This window comes from Triplophysa dalaica, chromosome 11 (genome assembly GCF_015846415.1).
Source record: "Triplophysa dalaica isolate WHDGS20190420 chromosome 11, ASM1584641v1, whole genome shotgun sequence".
Taxonomy (NCBI): Eukaryota; Metazoa; Chordata; class Actinopteri; order Cypriniformes; family Nemacheilidae; genus Triplophysa; species Triplophysa dalaica.
The window spans coordinates 16,023,846-16,048,724 of NC_079552.1; the positions used below are offsets into that span (position 1 = coordinate 16,023,846).

The following is a 24,879-nucleotide window of genomic DNA, read 5'->3' on the forward strand; positions in this document are numbered from 1 at the left end:
AAGGTGAGACACTGAGACATGAGAGGACCAGATGAATGACTTCTGCCATGCAAAACTTCACTTGCAGTGAGGAAGAACTCCGGCCAAATCCACCTGTCTAACCATCAGACTTTCACTTCAATGAAAAAACATGAGTCACAATTACAGGTCCTCTGTGTGGCTCTCTTATCTTTGCTGAATCATGCACAAAAGGATAAGCTGCTGTTTTTGTCTGCTTAACGGAACAAAGGAATATGCTTAAGAGCTGTTTTATTGGTTGATTATGTCGTCCTATGGATCACTACACCCTATGAAGACACATCTTTATTATGGCTACTAATCTACAGTGAACGATGATGTATCCGTAGCACCATTAGAGTGGAGTTTCTTTTTGTGGAACTAATCCTTAGGAATCAAATCCTTGTGACCGGACCTAGTGTTAGTCCTCTCCACCTCCCCTTCCCTTCCTCAAGGCCCTGGATGAGGGTTAGAGGGGAGGTCACCGATTTGCCATGGCTCATTCGTCTGACACGGCACGCAAAGACATGACGAATGGGGCTCATCCCAGTGCCCAGCCAGGGCCCTCGGGCACCTCTACTCTACCACGCTACCTGCACAAGAAGCAGCAGCGGCAGAAGGGACTAAGATCTTCCTCCCCTATGGGCAGAGTCATCCTCATTAATTCACCTGTTGATGGTTAGTCTTCTTTAAAACTTTGTATTTTACATTTTTGAATTTGGCAGGTGCTTTTATCCAAAGTATCAAGTATCTTTATCAATGTGTGTTTATCGTTTATAGGACCCTTCTGTTAAGGAGCATAGACATCAATAGAATTTATGACAGCAGCTGTGTGCTGCATTAAGAATTTGTTTTCACACAAACGTTCTGTTTGTCTTTGATGTCGGGGGACTCTAGGTGGGGATGACTGTGAAGACATCCACACAATTACTGTGGACAAAAGTGAGGATGGCAGGCTGGGCTTCAGCGTGCGTGGAGGCTCTGAACACGGCCTTGGGATTTTTGTCAGTAAGGTTGAAGACAACAGCTCTGCGGGTATTCTTTACATCATAACAATTTAAAGTGTTTAGAACTGACTGAAACAAACACCAAACAGTTTTTTGTTTGTATATGTATCTATAAGCGACAGACATGTCTATTAATTGTGTCCTTATTGGATGGCACAGAACTGGCTGGCTTGACTGTTGGAGATAAACTTGTGGAAGTGAATGGCATTAGCTTGGAGAACATCACAATGAGTAGTGCGGTGAAGGTCCTGACGGGAAACTATCGTTTGAGAATGGTGGTGAGACGCGTTGGGAAGGTGCCTGGCATCCGCTACTCAAAAGAGAAGACAACATGGTAAGAGAGGAGAAATGTGTAGCATAACTTGAATTTGTTAGGACTTTGTACGTAATATGTTAATGAAAACATTCAAGTTAAATGCCTTTGGTGATCTTTCTTCTACACTTGACCGCTCTCACCCTCATACGAACCTGGAGAGAAAGTTGAAATAAATGTAATTTTCGGGAGAACTAACCCTTTAAATGTGAAGTGTAATTATATTTTATCCCAACTTAAAGAGATATTTCATCCAAAAAAATTTTTATATATCCCCTTATTTTATTTGTGGAACATAAAAGAAGATATTTTGAGAAATGTCAATGGGGGCCAGTGTTGTTTGGTTACCAACATTCTTCATAATATCTTTTTTTGTGATCTGAAGAGGAAAGAAAGTCATACAGGTTTGAAATGACATCATCGCTTAATGATGAAAGAATGTAGAATTTGGGGTGGACTATCCCTTTAAAATGAAGAGTGATTAGACCTTGGAGTTATTCACAGGTTGATGTGGCACTTAATTATTTGAGAATCTCAACAAGTCCAAAACGCAACACTGGCTTGGATAGTGTGATGAATTTGGGACTGGACTATTTAAAAAAAAGATTCAAATTTTGACTGCAGTTATTGTGTTTCTGGTTACATATAAACATACACTGTATGAATGTCCACATGCAGGGTAGATCTGATTCACCGAAGGATGGTAGTGGAAGAGAGTGGTCGCACCCCCTCAGAAGCTAGTTCAGATGTAGCCCTTCGCAGAATAGTGCACCTTTACACAACCTCAGATGACTACTGCCTGGGCTTCAACATCCGTGGTGGCAAAGAGTTTGGCCTGGGCATTTATGTCTCAAAGTAAGAAAAAACGTTGTATCTTTCATTTTTTTACTGACAGCCATCAGTATGGGACATTGTTTAACTTACGTATTGTAGTTATTTTAGTGTTGTTATATATGTTTGTGGTGTGTATATTTATATGTATATATAAATGCACACACATACATGTGTACAGTATAACAAATATTTACAAAAGCATTAAGGTACGTTAGGCTGTACTTTATCTGGAACTAACCATTTAATAAATAAATATATATACACATATACATTATGTATAAATACAGTATATAAAACTCAAATTTCTTATATGTAAGCATGTTTATGTGTGTAAATATACACTAATAGTCAAATTAATTGAATATTCAATTTGACGTCACTGTAATTTACTTGATTTTGTGTTGAGGCTGGACCCTGGCGGCCTGGCAGAGCAAAATGGAATTAAAATGGGGGATCAGATTCTGGCAGCCAATGGTGTGAGTTTTGAGGACATCACACACAGCAATGCAGTAGAAGTACTAAAGAGTCATACTCATGTGATGTTGACTATCAAGGTGAGAATAGTTGACAAAAGCTGGAAAATAATGTAAGGACATGTTTAAGTTACATGTAGATTGTTTTACTGTCAACAGAATCCTTTTAACAGAATCGTAAGAAAAAAGATACATGAATGAGAAATCTTTACACAATGATCTTCAATTTGGAGAACGCAAAAGGTTATTAGAACTTGAAGCAATGTTCATACTTAACTGTAACTTAAATGTCATTGTCTTTAGGTTTCCTAAGTATGTCATAATTCGGAGAATATTGTTTTCTTCAGGCGTGCCTGTGTTAAACTCAGTGTATATATGGAATAAATGACAGATTAAGAACTGTCATCAATGTTATTGAATGCAGTGAAACATCGACCCGCAATTGTATAAATAACTGAAAAAGAATGGTGATAATATTTAAACATATGAGAATATTTTAAGCGGGTTTACTTTAGGTTTCCAATGAAAAGGTGAAGAGCGAAACAAATGATTTCCAAAGTGCAATGCCATATTAATTGCCTGCTCATCATGATAAACAACGCAGCCTCTTGTTGCGTCAGGGAGTGAGAAAGCATAGCAAAGCAGACAGCTGGCATTTAGCCTTCACATTCCTACTTGCTCGCTTTACTCAGGCAGAGCTCAAGTTCCACCTGTGAAAAACAGCCAAGGGATGTGCATTATTCACCAGGCTTTGGAGATCAAGTTATAATCAGCAGAAAGCCTCGTTTTATTGCCTTTTCTCATTGCCACACATTATGGCTTTGAATTAAACCTCTTGTGGTGCCTTACAAGGTACTAAATGCCTGCTGTCTTGGCTATTGTTGTCATGTTGTAATGGTAAGTGTGTGAGTTCAGTCTCCTTTTAGGATCCAAGGGCCCTACTGGTGATAAGTGACACTGTGATAACTGAAGAGGAATTTATCGTAAACCGAGCAAGTGACTACACTTGATGGAGCATTTTCTTTCCACACTACAACAGTCCGTTAGAATGTACTTTAAAGCAACACAACAACTGTATGACATGATTGTTCTCCATCATATCTTATTTTCTTAAAAGATACATGAGGCTGCCACCAAGCATCATCTTAATAATGTTCCAGTTTTGTTTCATAATAGACTAATGTTCTTAGGGCCGTGTGATCGAATGAGCAAACACTTGGGGCATATTTCAGAAATGCTTAACCTGACATATACTACAAGGTCATGTTCTCTTCAGCCTTGCTTGTTGTACAATGATATTATAAGTAATTGAAACAATTTACTCTGCAGAATGTCTTCACAATTTGTAATATCAAATAGAGCATATTTGCACTTGCAATGGTTTCTGAATAGTTTTTTTTTCTGTGTGTAATGTGTGTTGTACCAACGACATATTGTTTAATATTCTGATCTAGGAGGCTGGAAGATACCCTGCGTATAAGGAGATGGTGGCAGAGTACAGCTGGCTTAATAAATGTATGTAGACCTGTACACTTCACACATTAAGACAACTAATTTGTAAATTATGCTTTGCATGTTTAAAAACAGGCTGCATGCTCTTAATGGCATACTTGTGTACTTTTGTGTTCAGTGCAGTCTATGTTAGAAACCCAATATCCATAATTAAATTGATGGTGTGTTGGCACAGTCCCTGTGCAGATTAAAGGGCAGATTGGCTGCATGTCAAGCCTGATTATTTCATATCCCTTAAATTCTCTGCTTTCCATTTAATATGGTTGTGTCCGAAAGGGATTAAAACGTAATGTTCAAAACGTACATGTTTGTAAGGGTTATTCTGGGGTGTTTTGGTTGCAGGATGGATATAAAATAGAGAACTTGTGCAATTCTCCTTTATATTTGAGACTGTTATTGCCGGCATGTGTTCATCTGATGTTTAAGTATAGTGAGACATTTCTTGATATCTATAATGGTTTAACGACCCAGTGAAAGCAATGCACTTTCAGGAAAAAAGACTGAAACATTATAAATATGAATGATTTTTTCACTAATTTAAATGAAAATGCAAGTAGTTTCATGGCTGTGCCCTTTTTATAAAAGGTATATCTAACTCAAATGTTGGTTTTAGTAGGAAATACATCAACTTGTCTGACAATCACATGCACAATGACGTAAAGGACAGACCTCAACTGATGTTCTTGGAGTGTTCTCTTTGCTCTATTCAATAAAATGTGAAATAAAAATCTCTTTTCTCTCTGTCAGTGGCTAATGGGGGTCAGCCCTCCTCCTCTCAGGGATCCGACTCCTATTCCTCCACTTCCTCTCTGTCTTCCGGAACGCCAGTCAGCTCCCTCAGCGGCCTCTCGCAGGTCATGTTCCCCCCTTTATTTGGCTCGGAGATGGTGGATGTCTGTATTTCCACTGAGGACCGTTCACGCAGGCCCAGCTCGGAACGGACAGAAACCGCAATGCAGACCGATCCGCAGGAGCTGGAAGCATCAGTGAGAGCTAGTAGGGTCATAACCGCAGAGACAAGTCGAACAGTGGGCGAAACTGTTCTGTTGAAAGACACTGTGATCCGGAGTGGACACACCCATTCTCATACAAGGACCTTCTCTGCTGGGAATAAAGAGGCTTTGGACTCGCCCAAAACTGCAGTCCTTATGGCCTTGAGCAAACCTCGAAGACCCATTCGCAGATCCCAGAGTCACATCACTATATCAGGTACGTGTCACCAAAGAAATTTAAAGGTGCAGTGTGGAAGATTAAGAAGTATCCATTGACAAAAAATGTCTTATATAATGAAGCGTAATGTTTTTATTATCTTAAAATGTGTTATTTCGATCTACATACATGGAATTCACCATGTTGTTTCTACAGTAGCTCTAAACGGACAAAATGCTCTACAGTGTGCGTTTCATAAATACATTATCTCATTCAGCAAATATGGGAAATGGTGACGACATCTCTGTCCTGTGTCAGGCACTGTAGTGCTTCGAAAGGGAGGGGTGGAGTGAGCCGTTGGTTGCAATTTACAACCTCACCACTAGATGTTGCTAAAATCTACACACAGAACCTTTAAGAATATTAAAATGAAACATTGGATCCATTGGTTGAGCCAAAGCCTAAAAAATATGATGAACGTATCAATGAGTTTCTTAGGTGTGCCATTTTGTTTCTTAAAGACACCGATAAGCAAAAAATAGCAATTTTTTCTGAAACACCCAATTAAAAAATAAAATAATTATCAGATTCATTTTATAGTCTGAAGTCAACACTATGTCCATTTTAAAAAAATTTGGGGGGGAAACATTGGAGACAAAGCATGACTGTGAAATATCAAAGAGCCTTCTTTTTTGTCTTGATAGTACCAAAGAGCCGACATCTATATCATTTGACGTGCACAAGGTCACGAACATATCAGCGATGAGGTCGTTTGAAATACAGTACAGCATGCTGTGAAATCTCATCTCAGAATAGAAAATGCGTTGTCGAAAACCAAGAACTAACCAATAGAGCTGTCTTGGGGTCACATTGCTGTCTTTTTTTCAAATATGTATAAAAAACCTTACATAATTCAGCGTTATGTTTTTATTATCTTAGAATGAGCTATTTTGATCTTCATACACCCCGGGTCTCAACTGATGGAATTCACCATATTGTTTCTACAATAGCCCTAAAGGGACAAAATGCTCTACAGAGCACATTTTGTAAATACAATATCTCTTTTGGCAAAGAAGCAAAAAGGTGACATCTTAGTCCTGTGTCAGCCACCGTAGTGGCTTGAAAGGGAGGGGTGGAGTGAGTGGTTGGTTGCAATTCGCAACCTTACCACTAGATATCGCTAAATATTACACACAGCACCTTTTACTCTCGATATCATGGGTCACTCTTACTAAAAATCAAAGCTGCAATGTTGTGCTAGGATACCCATTTGCTTGCATTTATCCTTATGAGTAGTCATTTATTCATCACGGATCCAGTGTGCGTCTTTGTACTACTTTAACTTAGCTACTTAAACTTCTCACCCTTACTGTGATTACTTGACATGTACCTGTTTGAATATTGATCAGAGGACAAACAGAAGAAAAAGAAACGTCAAAAGGATAAAGTGGAAGTTGAGGGAAGCACCCTGCAGCGCTCCAAAACGTTTGTCAGTCTGCTGTTTAAAAGTGGTCGCAGGAGGGAGCGATCTTCCTCAAGGGACAGGAAGGTAACTGGGACAGTGGACGGACAAAGAGGAAGGTCCAAATCCCCAAAACATCTAGATAATGAACCGGGTGAGTTGAGTCAACTTACAGTTCAACATCTTATGAGAGCTACGCTCTGTGTGATATATGAATTTGCAGAGAGTATATGCAGATGAAGCAGGAGATTTTCATTTGAAAAGCCAGCGAGCGGCATAATGAGTTTTTAAGGAGGCTAAATGGTAGAAAGCAGCTTTACTGTATCTGTAGCGTTATGCAGTAATTCCCTTCGAGTGGCCTTGAATACGGCCCCTGGGGTTTTACTTAGCCAATGATGAATTGCATTGCTGCCTGCTGAAGTAACACACAGAGATACTTTGAAAAGATTACAAAACTTTGAGTTAATTATTGCTACTTGTTGGTCAGTTTTGTTAAAGTGCATTGTTCTGTATGTCAACAAGAGATGGTGGTGTAAATGTAAATGTTCATGTGCTCTAGTGAATTACAAGGATTATTTGATGGCACCAGAAATGTTATAAATGATGCTCATGAAAACATATAGAAGCTTATTGCAGGGGTTCCCACATTTTTTATTCCAGGATCCACCCTTGATAGGTTTTTCAATTGAAAACTGTCATGGTTTACTAGGGAAGACATGGCAGGAGAACCCAATTGCAGGCAGAGACAGACGTGATGGTAGGGGTAAACAAGGGTATTTATTATAAGACTATACAAAAAGGCAAAACAAAACCCACAATATGTAAAACAAGACTTGATAACATATAAATAAACAAGAACGGTGACTAACTTGACTAGAACAATAATACTAGAAAAAGACACTGCGCTGCACCGCACTGCACTGCACTACACCGCACTACACCGCACTACACCGCACTACACCGCACTACACCGCACTACACCGCACTACACTGCACTACACTGCACTGCACTACACTGCACTACACTGCACTACACTGCACTACACTGCACTACACTGCACTACACTGCACTACACTGCACTGCACTGCACTGCACTGCACTGCACTACACTAACACTTACTAGGACTCGAGGAAACAGGAACAAGGTAACGAGACAGACAAGGTAAGGTAACTCTTAGGAATAGTGACATCGACAAGTCAGACACCAAACATCTACAATGAACGAGCACAGGACAATGAACACGAGGATGTTTTAAAGGGTGACAAACACAGGATCATTAACGAGGAACAGGTGCTGGGGATTAAGCACTAAGGAGAGGCTGACGAGGAACGAGATGATGGGAACAATGACGCAGACCGGAGAGAGAGAGTAGGGCCAAATAGGTGCCAAAATAGTCTCTCTCCCACCACATAACTAAAGGCTATGCCATGGCTCCACAACAAAACAAGAATAAAACATGACATGATAGTGGAACCATGACAGAAAACAATATAAATTCATAGCTCATCGACACAATTTTACAAGGTGGCTTATTTGTATGAGATCTGTATTCTAAAAATGTACCGTACTGCATTTTGTGAATCTAGTTTTTGTTGAAACTAGATTTTTGTATGATACACATCGAAGAAAAATATATATGAGGTTTCTTTTTTTGTCATTTCATGAGTGTAATGCAAGTATAATTGCAATAAAAAAATTCCTTATGGTGGAATTTAATATAATTGTCCTTGCTTTAAACTAAATCTGGTCATTCGCTGCAAAGGCCAAGCGATTTAGATATGATATTTCTTAGTAATCCGTTTACAATACATACCATATTGAAATTGGAATGATGTTATAGTGGTTTCTATTCAATATTACTGCTTTTATTATGTAATTTTTTGCAGAAGAATTGCTTTCATCTTTACTGTAATTCAGACATCTCTCCTGACTCTAGCTGTCGTGTTCACAGGTAAAGAGCGAGGTCGATCCAAAATCAGCCTATTGAGTTCTCCCAGAGAGACCCGAGCTGGTATGAAGGCACACAGTCCTATGCCTAGCCCAGAAACCATGAGCATGATGGAGGACATGGCCCACAAACTGCTCAATGAGGATGAGGTGGCTGCTGTCATGAGACACTGTAAAAGAGTGAGTCAGTGGAGAAAATAACTCTTAACAGAAAAATTAATCTTAAATTGTATGAGATTGAATGGTGTGGGGGAATAAGGGTTCTGCAATACATGAAGAGTTCAGATGCAAAACCCTCTTAAAGAAACATTTGTCAAAAAGTTATTATGATGTTGACTGAATGCTCTTCACACAAAGTATATGTTAATGAGCAAAATTTTTGCTTCACAATTCGCTAAAAACCATACTCTGCAGGTCAAATATATCTTTTATTGCTGCAAATAAATGTAGGAGCCTGTTGAAAAATGCTAATTTAAAGGAAAACTGGCCTGATGGATTTAGAGGGTTTTGCATCTGAACTCTTCTCATGTAAATAAATATTGTTGTGGATGAGAATTGGTTGTATCATAAGTCTTTCAAGCCTTTTATTTCTACTGAATCAGTGCGCCTGCAGAACACACTCACAAAAGACGGATTTGACTGGTCAATTACAATTAAGATCAAGCGTTCTGGATCCTCTGAACTCTGCAGTTTGCAGTCAAACTTATTCTACAGAGAGATCAATGCAGCGGTGTTCTGAGATGTTCTGAGAACTCTTATGAAATACAAACAAATGTTAATGCTGAGGTTAAAAGAAATGTAACTAGGGCATCTTTAACTTTCTGTTTTTTAGTTTCTGTCGCAGCGTGTGGTTGAGGATTTGGTGCGCCCCCTGCTTGCCATCCTGGACAGGCCCGAGAAGCTTTTACTGCTGAGAGAGATCAGGTAACACAAAATCCTCTACAATATTTCATTCATACGCCTTCTGAGTGCATTCATTCTTTTCATTCAAGTGTTGTATGTCTGTATCTATCTAACATCTGTATTTAACTTTGTTTCATCTAGAATGATCATCCCTCCTTCAGAACTAGGACGTTTTGACAGTATGGTGTTACCCTTTGAGCTTGAAGCCTATGACATACTAAAAAGTCGTTCTGGTAAGAAAAAACTCCATTGTTTTCAGACCTGTTAAAGTGATAGTTCACCCCAAAATTTGGTCATCATTTACTCACCCTCTTGTCATTTCAAATTTGTATGACTTTCTTCCTTCCGCAGAACACTAAAGAAGATATTTTGAAGAATTTTGTTAATTGGCTTCACATGCATTGGTTTTGTGCCCATTCAATAGAAGTGAATTGGAGCCAGTGCTGCTCACTTTCTTCAAAATATCTTCTTTTGTGTTCTGTGGAAGAAAGAAAGTCACGAAGGTTTGAAATGACTTTGACAAGAGGGTGAGTAAATGATGATAGAATTTTCATTTTATTTTCATAAGTGTTCATCCTCCTGATGAAGACCTGATTGGTCCAAATGTTGTTTTCTCTTTAATAACATCTTTAATTTTACATCAATGTACTCTGGAAAAAAACGAATATATTTCTTCATCGGTATTGTCAGGTGTATGTATATATATAAATATAGTTTGTGCCACATATACATTTCAGAATCAGGATCCCATTCTGATATGTATATGTAGGCACAACATGTTTGTACATGCACTCTCAAAAAGGTGCTACAAAATGTTCTGTACAGCGATGCCATAAAGGAATACGTTTTTTGGTTCCCCAAAGAACCATTCAGTTACAGGGTAACTTTTTTTTAACTTTCAGATGATAAAGGTTCTAAATGGATCCATACAGTCAAAAAAATGTTTCTATGGCATCGATTCACACTTTTATGTTACAAAAATGTGACCCTGGACAACAAAACCAGTCTTAAGTAGCACAGGAACATTTTTAGTAATTGCCAAAAATACAAGGTTTGGGTAAAAATTACTGATTTTTCTTTTATGCAAAAAATCATTAGTATATTAAGTAAAGATCATGTTCCATAAAAATATGTCATAAATTTCTTACTGTAAATGTATGAAAACTTTATCTTTGTGAATAGATTGCCTTCTGCAGTGCCTCAGATTAAAAGGCGATTTTCACAATATTTTGCTTTTCAGATGATGTAAAAATCTCAATTTCGAAAAATTGACCCTTAAGACTGGTTTTGTCGTCCAGGGTCACAAATGTGCAGTGTCTCAAATACAGATCCTGGATAATTCTTGAAGTGTGATGCTGTTTACTTAGTGTTTGTGTTTTTTCAGTGAGATCTCCTGTCCTGCGTTCTCCTCGGCATGGTGGAACACCCCGTCGCCATTTAATAACACCCGTCCCAGGTAACGTCTCCACCACTGTGAGCTTGTGCAAGTCTCTCTTCTCTCTGTTTTCAGTGCTGTGCTGTGTCCTTACTCTGATCTCTGTAGGATGTTATATAACCAGAGGTTTAGATTCCCACTCTCCCCCGCAACATATTTCATAACCTAAAATGAATATCTGACGGAGATAAACACATACACACATGCATATTTAAACTGCACAACCCCTTCCACACACACACACAAACCAAATTGTCCTCTATATTAGTGAGAACATCTCATAAACTACTATTGATTTTATACTGGAAAACTGATATTTAATGACATCATAAAATTCAAAGTTTGGCCAAATTATAACAATTTTCACCTTCCAAAACATCCTTACAAGCTGGTTTTTCATGTTGCACACACACAAAATCTTGGTTACTGTTATAGTGAGCTCTGATCAATGTTTGCTGCCATTTGAGACACACGTGCATCATTTTGATGGATGCCAAACACACATCACTGACAGAATTAAATCGAGGAGTCAACACTGCCCGGTCTGTTTCCTGCTGCTGCCGACATTGCGTATGACCTAATGACATCTGACCTCGGAGCGCACAGTGTCTGCCGTCATTGTCCCCAGAGTTTTCCCAATGGCTGCATGTGCTTGTGACTTTTGAATGGAAGTGGTTTCTGAAATGCAAGAAAGGTGCCTTGCATTGTTTAACCTTCAAGCATGCACTGGTCTGAGGCTTAACGCAACTCCTTTGTACCGTCTACAGAAGAGTAATTTAAAACCCCCTTGCTCTCAAGGCCTCTGAAATCCGAACGAGATCTTGCGTGTACGCAACACCACACCGTAGCTTACTCAATGGATATGAATGTGCGATTGTCGCTCAAATTTCTGGATGAAAGGGAAAGTGTGTGCGTGAGAGACAGAGTGAGGTTTTGTAACATCTGCACTGATTTAAACAGATGTAAATGAGTTCAGCATTTTGAGCATCGTGTATGAATGTAGAACATTCAAAACTATCCTAAGAAGGACTGTGATGGTAATGTCATGGTGCTTTTATACATACCATGGTACGGAATTATTACCATAGTCATATACTGGGGTATTTAGTAACTTGTAACTATGAAGTTGTACCAGAAAGCATTTTATAACCGTGTTGATTATAAATATATTTTGAAGCAATTGTAATTTTTGTAACTGGTAATTGTGGTGAGCGAGACATTAATATGAGTTTTAATGTCCACCTGTATCCCGTCACAGACTACAGGGGCGGATTTCAATTGCAGCCAGTGCAGGACCTGCATAGAGAGCGTCAACTCTTAGAAGATCTAGAACGTCTGCGCTTCGCAGGCCTACCTACCGGCCGTCTCCCTCCTCCTCGAACTTTCACACCTCTCCTGGATGTACCGGTGGACACTTACATCTCAGACTCAGTCAGCCATCGTTCCCTGAGCCCCGCTCGGCCGCAGTCAGATTTCCCTCACAGCTCAGAACGACCTGGACGTTCCCCTCAAAGAGACAATGCTTTCCCCCAGGCATCACACGATGACTCTTTATCCAGCAGGGGGGATTCTGTTCAAGAGCGTGGAAGGTCTCCTTATAGGAATGGGCATAGAATGAAAACCCAGAATGGAAAAGAGGTGAAGTACACCGTGATGAGCGCACAGAGACGGAGCAGAACACCACTTACCCAAGTGTTTGGGACCAGCTCAGATCAGGACTGGAGGGGAACTGTGAATGGACACTCAATCAGGAAAGAAAAGTTTTCAAAGCAGCAGTATGAGCTTACCACGGTTTCTATCTCCAAGTCTAAACAGTCCTTGGGTGAGTTACTTGAAGATATTGCGGAGGAATTCATTCACAAATGACAGCATAAATATGACAAAGATAACTGATAAAAGGTGAACGGGGAAAAGAATGGTCTTATCAACGCATCCATCATGACACTGCTGACAAAACAACAGAAGCCCAGTAGAAAGCATTATGAACCATTAGCTTTTCCCCAAATGTCTTTTTGTTGTGTGTTTTGGGCATTATTCCAAAAGGGTGTAAGCGTTATATTGGTTCTCATTTCCCAGATAAAAACCTACCAATATAATCCATCACATACCAGTATAGGCACTAGTTTCCATTAAAACCAATACAATTGCCATTGTAAACATTAAATCTGTTACATTTTCTGTTGTTTGAGACAGATTTTCTGTTGTTTGAGACAGATTTTCTGTTGTTTGAGGCAGATTTTCTGTTGTTTGAGGCAGATTTTCTGTTGTTTGAGGCAGGGTTATATTGTTTTCTTCAACAGTGCAAAGGAACCCATACTCTCTTGTGAGAGAAAATGCTCAATATTTTGTCAGTGCTTAGATTATGGGGTGAACTATCCATATTTACTTACTGATTTAAATATGTTTCCTTTTCTCCCTCACCTGCAGATGGCAGTGATTTGCCCAAAATACCAACACGTTATCCATCCAAACCCTTAACAATGAGACATTTACAATACACATGAAATATACAATACAATTAATCTTGACCAATCCAGTAATTAAGATTAAAATCAAATTTTTCTTCATGCATCAAAGTGAAAAATCTTGAGAAATACAGGAATGATTTATAGATATATTGAACTAAAGCCATCAGTGACAGATCATATGACTCAGTGATTTCTTCTCTTTGTGAAGGCATAAGCATCTCAGGTGGGATAGAGTCAAAGGTGCAGCCAATGGTGAAGATAGAGAAGATCTTTCCAGGAGGAGCGGCCTCCACAAGTGATGTTCTGAAGGTAAAGGATGACCCTCATACAACACAGTTCCCTTTCTGTCGGTCTCTCGACGTTGTGTCGAGAACGACAGATGGGGTTCGCCCTTGAGAACCAATCAACTCTGACTACTATAGAAAAGGCCAATGAAATTTGGCGAATGCAATTTGCATGCCGGGCTCCGCCCCCGGAAATCCGGTATAAAAGGAGGCCGGCGTGCAGCATTCACTTACCTTTTGTTCTTCAGAGCCATCGCTCATGAGTACAACTCAGGATTCAATCCTCTACAACTACACGCTGGTGCTACGACGTGTTACAGCGGATCGTCCCTTCCTGCAGCGACCTTCCCCTGGGCGTCTCGGCGGTTCCGGAGGTGTTAGAGATTTTTTCTAAAAGTCCTTTTCAGGACTGACTGAGCATTCTCCAGCGCGGCATGTCCCGCTGTTCTCTTGGGTGCGGCACACTCATCGAGGAGGGGGATGGACACGATCGCTGCATTAGGTGTCTGGGCGTCCAGCACACTGAAGCAGCGTTCGTTGACACATCTGCCTGCACTGCGGGCAGATTGTCATTCAGAAGTTGCGGTCACGGGTGGCTGTCTTCCTACGGGAACCAGCCACCATTTCGTCTGCTACCCGGGCTGTGACATCTGTGGCTACGGCCCCGATGACCACCCACGTTAGCAGCGTTAGTGATACGGGGAACTCTGCGAACGTAAACCCGCCAGCCAAGTGCTCACGGGCCGATCGCACCCCGATTCGCTCTTCTGAACGTTCCCCAACCGGCGGTGGCATACCGTCCGGATCCTCACGCACACACTCGGAAACGATGTGTGACGTAGATGAGATGTCGCTCGCAGCATCGGAGGGAGACTGGCATCCGACTCTGCCGAATCCAAACTCCACCCCCAGCGGTCGAGTTCAGGAGGAAGCAGAAGTGATGTCATCCGTGCTAACCCGGGGATGCGTGGTTCCCGAGGTCGGTGCGCGGTGCAAACCGCGCCCACCCCGGGTGCCATGTTTTTCCAGGAGGTGCATGAGGAGCTGTGTAAAACTTGGAACGCTCCACTCACGGACCGTTCCAGTGAAACCAGCTCCGGCTCCCTTACTTCCCTCGATGGTGAGGCAGCCAAGGACTGCGTCGAGATCCCCCGGGTGGAACGTCCGCCTGCGGTGCACCTGTGCCGCGGACGGCTACCACCTGGGGGGGGATCGACCACTCCTACCGTCCAAAGCACGTAAGACTTCGGCATCACTGGTGTCGAAAGCTTGCGATGTTGCGGGCCAGGCTGCCTCCTCTCTCTATGCCTTGGCCATCCTGCAGGTCCGCCAGGCCAGGGCGTTGAGAGGGCTCCACGAGGGTAAGGCCGACCCGGGTATAATGCAGGATCTCCGTGCCACCGCTGACAGCGCTCTACGGGCGACTAAGGCGGCGGCACGGGCCCTGGGTCGGACGATGTCCACGGTAGTGGTCCAGGAGAGACACCCCCGGCTATACCTTGTGCAGAAGAGTGACAGCAAGGAAGTCCGCTTTCTTGATGCACTCATCTGGCAGGGTGGGTTGTTGGTAACACCGTCGAGGACTGCGCTCAGCAGTTTTTTGACGGCGAAGCAGACAGTGGCAATTAACCACATTTTTTTTTTCACGCCGCGACTCGGCCGCCTACAGGCCTCCGAGATCTCACGTGACGTCTGCTTCCCTGCAACCCAGGACCCTTTCGACATCGGCTCCGGTTCCTGTGCCCCCACAGGCGGCACCCCGGAAGCAGAGGTCGAGGGGGAAACCTCCACCCCGTCAGCAACCTCCTCGCGAGAAGGGACACTGACGGGAAGACCCCAGGGAGAACAACATCGGGCCCGAACCTTCACAGCCACGGCTCTGATCGGTCGGTACGGGACGACTCCTGCCTCGTCACCAAAGCCGGGCCCTTGTTAGGGCTTGGCGCCCACTTACTCACTGAGTTTTCTGTTCTCCCCGGGTTTACTTGCAGCCGATCGCACACTCCACTGGACTGTGCTCGGCGAACCGACCTCACACCCTGGCGAGGCGTGAGGTCGTACACATACGACAGCCGTCACCACTCTCAAACCGACAGTGCGTGCCGTTGTCCCGCCAGGCAGGTAAGCAGGCGGAGCAAAAACCTTCCCTCCGGGGACTCCCCGCGACATGGTTAGCTCCGCCAGCCGACGAACCACCCCCCGTGGGAATGATGAAGCAGACCGTCCCCTTGGTCACCCTGTCACAGTCCCTGGGAGCTCGAGAGCTGCCCACACTGTCTCGCTGGCTAATGAGGGCGGTCCGTCTTGGTTACTCGATCCAGTTCGCCAGAGACTCACCCAAGTTTCGGGGCATCATCTCTCCCTCTGTCAGAGGCAGGGACGCCTCCGTACTTCGGGTAGAGGTCACCACCCTTCTGGCAAAACAGGCATCGAGTTGGTCCCTCAAAACCAAGATGTTCAGTGGGTCACCACCCGCACTTCATCGTTCCCAAGAAAGACGGCGGGTTGCCCCCAAAGGCTGCGTACCCTGAACAGAGCACCTTCACAAGCTGCCATTCAGGGTGCTCACACAGAGGCGCGTCCTGACATCTATGAGGTGTCAGGATTGGTTCGTGGCAATCGACCTGAAGGACGCTTACTTTCATGTCTCGATCCTCCTCGACACCGGCCGTTCCCACGGTACGCGTGCGAGAGGCGGGCATATCAGTACAGAGTCCTCCCTTTCGGTCTGTCCCTGACCGCCCTTTCTCCCTGAGAGGAGGAAGGCGAGCGGGTACTAAACTATCTCAGCGACTGGCCTATCTTGGCACACTCGCGAGATCTGTTATGTACACAAAGGGACCTGGTGCTCCGGCACCTAGGTCGATTGGGACTCCAGGTCAACCAAGAGAGGGGCAAGCTCTCCCCAGTGCAGAGCATCCTCTTTCTCGGTATGGAACTCAGCTCTGTCACCATGTCGGCACACCTGTCCGCAGTTGTGCCCAACCAGTGTTGAACTGTCTGAAATGAACATTTTAGGCAGACAGCGGTCCCCCTGAAACAATTCAGAGGCTCCTGGGACACATGGCGTCCTCGCGGGTTAATACCCCTCGAGTTGATGCACATGACACCGCTCCAACACTGGTTTCAGAGTCGAGTTCCGAGGAGAGCGTGGCACACCGGCAGCAGGCGCATGGTGATGCCGCCCTGCTGCCGACGCACCATAACCCCTAGTCTTTATGACTTTTTCGACGGACTCAGGTCCCTTTGAGCAGGTTATGAGGCAGGTCGTGGTGACGACTGAAGTCTCCCTGCAGGGGTGCGGTGTAGTGTGCAACGAGCACGCAGGTGGGGTGTTGGACGAACCCCCGCCTGCGCTGGCATATCAATTGCCAAGAGTTGTGGGCTATGCTACTTGCACTGAGCAGGCTACGGCCTCTCGTGCGAGACATGCACGTGCTGTTCCGAGGACAGCACTATAGCTGTAGCGAATACAGATCGTCAGGGTGGCGTTCGCACACAGCAGCTAAACACAACTTGCTCAACGCCTCCTCCGGTGGAGTCAACAGGTGACTCGTTCCCTGCAGGCCACACACCCCGGGCAAACTGAACTAGACAGCCGACGTGCTTTCTCGCCAGTTTATGCCTCGTGGAGAGTGGCGACTCCACCCCCGTGCAGTCCAGCTCATTTGGAGGCTGTTCGGGTAGGCCCAGGTAAAACCTGTTCACCTCCCGTAACACCACCATTTGCCCGCTTGATAGTCCCTGCCCTCGGCACGGATATCCTTGCGCACAGCTGGCCGCGGGATGGGCGGAAGCACACCTTCCCCCCCCCAGGAGCCTTCTTGTACAGACTCTGTGCAAGGTCAGGGAGCAGGAGCACCAAGTGTTATTGGTTACACCACACCGGTCTAACCGCACTTGGCCTCAGAGCCGATGCTCTGGACAGCGACTCCCCCTGAATCATTCCCCTGACAGAGGACCTGCTCTCTCAGGGGAAGGACACGTTCTGGCATCCCAGATCAGACCTCTGGAACACCCATGTCTGGTCTCTAGACGGGACGAGAAGATCCTAAGATGGCTACTCCCCCTATACGGCTGAGACCATCACCCAGGCTAGGGCCCCATCTACTAGGCGGTTACACGCCTCTAGACGGTGCCTCTTCTCGTCCTGGTGTCTTTCTCAACGAGAAAGACCCACTGAGGTGCTTGATCAGGATTGTGTTCCCCTCCTCACGAGACTGGAGACTAACATCTCCCTTCCACACTGAAAGTGTATGTAGTCGCTATTGCCACTCATCACGACTCAGTCGGTGGAAAGTTTCTAGGGCAACACGACCTGGTCACCAGGTTCCTAAGCAGCGAGAGGGCGGAATCCGCCTCATCTTCGCTCCATACCCTCTTGGGACCCTAAGTGGTCCTGGGGAGCCTCAGGGCCCCCCAAAGAGCCCCTCGGAGGTTCCGATCTTCCTCATAGAGTAAGACGGCCCTCCTGACGGCGCTCACTTCCTTCAAGAGGGTAGGGGACCACCGAGCATCCTCCGTGTCCCTGGATTGCCTTAAACTCGGCCCTGGAAACTCTCACGTTATCTTGAGACCCAGGCCCGGATGCGTGCCCAAGAAGTTCCCACTACTCCCTCCGGGGCCAAGTGGTGAACTTGCAGGCGCTCCCCATAGGGGAGGAAGACCCAACCCGATTAGTGTTGTGTCCAGTACGTACTGGACCGCACGCAGAGCTCTGAAGCTCTGACCAGCTCCGTGTCTGTTGGAGGACAGCAGAAGGGGAAGGCTGTCTCCAAACAGAGGCTGGCGCACTGGGTCGTGGACGCCGTTACGACGGCATTCCGATCTCAGAATCTCCCATGCCCATTGGCAGTGAGGGCTCACTCCACACGGAGTTTAGCCACCTCCTGGACACTGGCAGAAGCGCCTCTCTAGCAGACATCTGTAGAGCTGCGGGTTGGGCTATGCCCAAACACCTTCGCAAGGGTTAACAACCTTCGCGTAAACCCGGTGTCAGCCCACGTCCTGCGTGGCGACATGTAGGACTGGCATCCGGGGGGGCGTATGCCTGCGAAAGCACCTTTCCACCCTCTAACAGGTTGGGTCAGTGTGCTATTTACCTTTTCTTCTTACCCGAACACATCGCTAAGAAACTGGTACCTCACCAGCCTCCCTTCTTACCCAGACACTGGTTAAGAATAGGCATTCCATCCATCACCAAACAAGCACCCCCTGGGGGCTGGCTGGGCAGAGCAGCCTTCCCCCTTAGGCCGGGATACCATGTCACACCTATCACAGATAGCTCTAACCGGACCTAGTGCTACCGGACGTCTGTAACACCCCCTCCGTGGGCTGTTCCGTCTGATGTATCCTCATGAGAATGGTTCCCACTCCTGGTAACCCATGAGCTTCCCCAGGTGGGCCTCCACCTCGCGGTTAACTACTCAGTCCGCACGTTCCATGCGTTCTCCTCCAAGGACGAGACCATACCTATATCCACCATATTCCTCCCCACGGGTAGGAGGTGGCCTCTGTAGCGCTTCTCTGATTAAGAGTCGCGCTTACCCGGTGTAAACTGATCTGGACGGCCTCTCGCCTATAGAGAGCTAAGGCCCCGTCCATGAAAGTTACCGGTCAGGGCTGTACCCATCTTTCTCCAAGAAAGCTCTGGAACCCCCCGACCACCACACTGGAAGGTTACAGTCTCACGAAAGCTTCGAGATGACACGCCCAGGCTTGTTACCGTCGCTTCGCTAGAGATTGTGACGCGATACAGCGTTGTGGCGTTTTCCATAGGCAACCCCATCTGTCGTTCTCGACACAACGTCGAGAGACCGACAGAAAGGGAACGTCTTGGTTACGTATGTAACCTCAGTTCCCTGATGGAGGGAACGAGACGTTGTGTCCCTTATGCCACGAACACGTATCGTATTCTGCTGCAGTTTGAGAGGTCTCAGGCTCTTCAGAACAAAGGTAAGTGAATGCTGCACGCCGGCCTCCTTTTATACCGGATTTCCGGGGGCGGAGCCCGGCATGCAAATTGCATTCGCCAAATTTCATTGGCCTTTTCTATAGTAGTCAGAGTTGATTGGTTCTCAAGGGCGAACCCCATCTGTCGTTCTCGACACAACGTCTCGTTCCCTCCATCAGGGAACTGAGGTTACATACGTAACCAAGACGTTACTCAGATTCACTACAGTATACTGCAAAACATATATAGCACAGACTCTTATAAAACCATCTGCTTCATTTAGTTATTTCTACCACAGAATAATAAAAAATTGTGCTGTAACAGCAATTTTGTATGCATATTTATATGTGGCCTGATGGGCTAATACATTTGGCAGGTGACCTTGGTTGTTGGCCTAAGTGATGCCGTTGATTTTATTTTGGTTTTGGTTATAACTGCCATTCAGTTTTATTGAATGAGAGTAAAGACATTTCTCTAGCCTGCAAATCATTCATCATTTATGAATTACATTGTCGGGGGCTGCATTGCCGGTTACGTTGTCTCTTACTTAAGGTACTAAAGGTACACCTTAACTCAAGTTATACCGTTTCTAGGCGTGTTCCAGAACTATACCTTTTGAGATTACTTAAGGTAAACCTTCTTAAGTGTTATGATAGCAGGTGCTGTCCATGGAGGTGGTGCTGAATAGGTTGATATCGAGCGTTATAGAGTGGGTAAAGTATTTAGAAAACAATATTTATTATAAAGAAATACTTTAGAAATAGTAGAAATTGCATTTATCAGGGCTCAAGTAGTATAAAGAAAGAAATACGTGTGTGTGTGTGTGTATGTATTTAAAATTATGCAATTGTCCGATCCCGCACCCTCACGGCCAAACAAGTGTTAACCAGCTACATTGGCTGTTTGGCTTCACTTGTTTTTGAAAGGGCAATTTATATTCTCATATTTTGCCATCGTGTTAATGTCCTTCACGATCTGAATTGATTCACATTATTGGTGCAAATCACTCATTTGTGTAGGGATAAGTGTCCCATGCAGAATGCCAATCACTCGTGGGACACCAGCAATGGCATGGAAGCCTTGATGTGCCTTCATCACGTCGGGCCCGCCGAAAAGCATACGTATGTAATCGGTGGCATGACGGAGCAGGATGGTTTGTCACTGAGGGAACGCTTTGCCACACCGAGGTCCAAATTCATCCCCAAACACCTCCAGAAACTCCCCACGACATTAAAATGAAGAGCCACAATGCAGCAGTTGATTTTCGGTGCTGAGGTGGTAGCTCCATCGAGTTTGTCTCGACAAAGTTGGGCCAACAAGATGCAAGAGGTGTAGAATTTGCTCCCTGGAAGGCAAAATTTGTGTAGAACTTTCTCTGATGACATGGTAGCCAGTGGACTAAAACGTTCTCTAATGAAATTGTGCAAATACAGTAACCGGTTCCGCGGACGTCGCCGTCTATGATTTAAGACATCTATTCGCTGTCTAGCTGACATAGTTGGACCAAACTCCCCATAAAATTCATTCCCTTTAAATGGTTTGCCAGCTGATGTGCCTTGGGATAATAGGCTGTAATTAAAAACTCAAATTTTATTCATGAAAACACTTCAATAGCCTACACTGAGTGTATTAAACCCGAGTATTTATGTGTAAAATTAAAACTAAGTTAAAGTAAAAATGTTAATTTAATACTAAATAGAAATTTATATAATATTATATAGTCATTTTTTAGTGTCTTTTCATGCGAGCCGAGTATGGCTTACGCTTGTTGGGGTACTAGCATTCAGGTCTTTCGTACACTTGTGCCACTTACATACCACCTGACCATGTGTCCCAACATGTTGTCGTAAACATCCGGCCCTGCATCTGAGGCAGAATATAGCCCAGAGCAGTTGACTTGAACAGATGCACTGTCAACAGCACCTCTGTGACCCCACATACAAGGTTAAAGATCCCACGTATGTGCGTACGAACGTGTACTTCAAGAGAACACGTATCGCTATCGATCACAGCCTATCAGGTAACGGCGTTTCCCTGCCCTGATCTGAGAGGCTTGTGTTGCAAAACTCAAGAGATCAGGTGTCAGAACCCTTCAGTTGACAAGACCATCCACAGGTGCAAGACTGGTGAGTGTGGTGAGTGTGGGTATTTCCATTCATAACAAACACTGATTATTTGACATTCCCTTCCACAAATGTGACAACGTTGTCACACCGCAAGTTCGGCAATCTTCACTATGCCCTGCAGATTAACAAGACTGTATAGGAATGTCTGTTGTGTGTCCTATTGACATAATTCTCACTTCCTGTTGTCTAACTGATAACTGCATTATCTGAACAGCATGCACGCTTCAGCAGCATGGAGGTCGGGTTCCTATCACACATCGACCTCAGCCACATCCCTCTTATCCACGTTTTTTGACAGCAGAATGAGGTCAGGTCTTGTGTATGTGTTTGGGCTTGGGTTTGCGTGTAGAAACGAGTCAAGCTCTCTCTTTTTGATGTGGATTGTCTGAGGCCTAATTAGTCTTTGCAGCAACATCTTCCTTCTTCATGCAGCACTTCATTATTTGCTCTCGACTCGCTGCCCTACTTCTCTCCGTCGTTCGGCTTATGAATAATGATGGTTTGGGTTTAATAAGAGATTATTGAACATAAAATAAATTTAGATTTGAACTTTGTCAGCAAGATGTCATCTTTCAGTGAAGAGGGACGTGAAGTGTTTTTGGGTGATTTCTAAAACTTTATTAATTTGGTTGGTTGCTATGGTGTTGCTAGGGTAGGTAGTTATATGGTGCAATGGGTGTTTCTTGCTGTTGCTAAGGGGTTGCTAGGCTAGGGTGTTCTGGATGGTTTCTTTTTGGTTACTTGCATGAAGTCAACTCTAGGTTTCTTCACTCTAAAATGCTTGGTTTTTTTTAATCTATGGTTGGATAAATTATGGACAAAACCAGCCGCTGGGTGAAAGTTCAAAAAATGTTTTTCTGTTCATACAGTGGAAGTCAATGCAGGCCAAAGTTTAAAAAGTATGTTTTTTTGCTTCAAATTCTTAATCTTAGATATGAGCGAGCAAATTATTTCTATATTAAAACATCTCAGCACTTCGTCTGAAAGGAAATGGTTTGTCTCCATGCAGCTCTAGGAAGGTGCTAAACTCATCAATCCCTTTCGTCATCTTTCTCTCTCTATGAACACACACACATGCTACAGCACAATAAAGTGTGTTATCCCCTGTTAACTCATCTTTCCCTATGGAACCACAAAGCTTTGGTGATGGGTTTGTGGTTAAATAGGAAGACAGCATGCAAAAATGATGTCTCTGTGGCTCCTTCAATGTAAGAGGTGTGATGTTTTCAGGCTCTTTTATAGCCATAAAGGGAGAAAAAAAAGATTTTATTTAATGTTTTGCATTTTTCATCATAATAATCTCCTCTTAAAGAATTGAAGATAGAATATTGTCTTAAAAGGTTACTTCACTCTCCTCTAGAGAACACAAAAGATATTTTAAAGAATCTTGGTAACCAAACAACTTTGACCCCCATTGACTTCCACTGTATGGAAACAACATACAAATCATATACAGATTTTGAACTCCGCTGAAATAAATGATGTTCTATCCTTTTAAATGAATAAGTGCTGTCAAGGTTTAGTGGCAAAAATCATATCATTATAGCGTCAATCGCCCTTTGTCCTTACTCTCATAAAAGTGTTTGTTTTGATGGATCAATGAAGGAGAGGAGAGATGAAAACAGACCCTGACCTCTAAGGATGGGTGTAGTTACTTTACCAGACAGGTGCATCCTGGTGAGAGATCATGACAGAGGAAGAACTTGTGTGTTCGTGAGCTCAGAGGCACTTTGACTTTATTTCCTGGCAGCAAAAAAATCATTCCAAAGAGTCTATGTATAGATTTTGGGTTCTCCACATGTATGCTGTCCTGTTCATACTGATGAGGGTTGTTTACATTCAATTTATGCATTTGCTCTTGCTTTGTTGTCATGGGGTAAGTGATTTGTTGAAATAAGGTGAGATGTTGGATATATCCCATGTTTTTGAGCTGAAAGAACTCCCCATCTGTGCTTTAGGTTTGCCAGAGGTTACAATTAAAGAGAAAAAAAACATCCATTTCTGAAGTCATAATAAGCTGATGTCATCCACTGGCAGAGCTCTCTTTTAATCTCTGACACACACACATACGCTCCATGGATGAGATCATTCACAGGTATTAAAGACAGGGAACAAAGGAAATGACTGGCATCCTGTGCTTGCAGCTTCCTGCCATTCACACATTACACAGCCCTGTGCGCTTTGCCAGAAATATACAGCGATGCGTTTGGAAAAACATCTGCGTTAATGACCAATCCAATACATGATTTTTTCTAAATCTCTCTCTCTCTTTGTATGTGTGTGCAGGCAGGATTCGAGCTAGTGTCAGTAGATGGAGAGAGCCTCCAAGGTGTCACGCATCAGCACGCTGTGGATGCAATTCGGAGGGCTTTCAGCAACAAGGCCAAAGACCCAATGGAGTTTATCATCAAAGTTCCAAAGAACCCAGGGGAATGACCTGAACACAAGCAGACTCGCGTTTAGACGTTTTTGCGCTTATGCTCTGGGTTATGAAAATGGGCACCTGCCCGGTTTGATAGTGAAGTCATGCAATCATGTCCAGCGGGGTGAGAGGCAGACCCCTGAGCAAGAATAAAAAAATGGGCTTCCACAGAATAGACGGTGTCCCTTCACAGGCACAGATGTTTTTCCTTTCTCAGCTTAATCTATTCATTCCATTTTCTGTTTACAAGAAACTTTTGCACCATTAGAGGCACAAAAGACAGTGTTAACATGATGAGTGAATTGTGAGTTTCTATTTTGGGTTCAGCATTCAGCCCCGGTGACATGCTGATTATCAAAGTCATAACACTAGCCATCCAGGCAACAGTTACACATGAGGCCTCTCCACATTCATACCTCCAAAGCCATGTTATGGATTTAGATCCAGATAAGGTCTTTTAGTTTTGGGGGTTTGGTTTAGTTAATGTCTAGTGCAGGGGTCTTCAACCGGGGGTCCGCAGTGGAATTTGAGTGGTCCCCTAAGTACTGTTCACTCGCATGCAACTTTTTGGAAAATAAATGTAAAGCATGGG

General features: G+C 44.0%; 1 protein-coding gene across 1 annotated transcript; it reads left to right on the top strand.

Moving 5' to 3' along the window:
• The first annotated feature begins 491 nt into the window (after nt 1-491).
• Nucleotides 492-24,301, top strand: pdzd7a (PDZ domain containing 7a). The gene is made up of 15 exons (XM_056761203.1): nt 492-675; nt 895-1,032; nt 1,164-1,338; nt 1,996-2,172; nt 2,558-2,705; nt 4,079-4,139; nt 4,884-5,345; nt 6,695-6,901; nt 8,701-8,876; nt 9,529-9,620; nt 9,741-9,832; nt 10,984-11,055; nt 12,293-12,856; nt 13,711-13,811; nt 24,152-24,301. The coding sequence occupies exons 1-15, from the start codon at nt 492-494 to the stop codon at nt 24,299-24,301; spliced, it is 2,799 nt and encodes a 932-aa protein (XP_056617181.1).
• The last annotated feature ends 578 nt before the right edge of the window (nt 24,302-24,879 follow it).

Bases quoted from the DNA above. Each gene is read 5' to 3' on its own strand.
- pdzd7a (XM_056761203.1), top strand. From the start codon at position 492: ATGGCTCATTCGTCTGACACGGCACGCAAAGACATGACGAATGGGGCT. The intron at 676-894 runs GTTAGTCTTCTT...GGGGGACTCTAG, and splicing joins CATTAATTCACCTGTTGATG to GTGGGGATGACTGTGAAGAC. The intron at 1,339-1,995 runs GTAAGAGAGGAG...GTCCACATGCAG, and splicing joins TCAAAAGAGAAGACAACATG to GGTAGATCTGATTCACCGAA.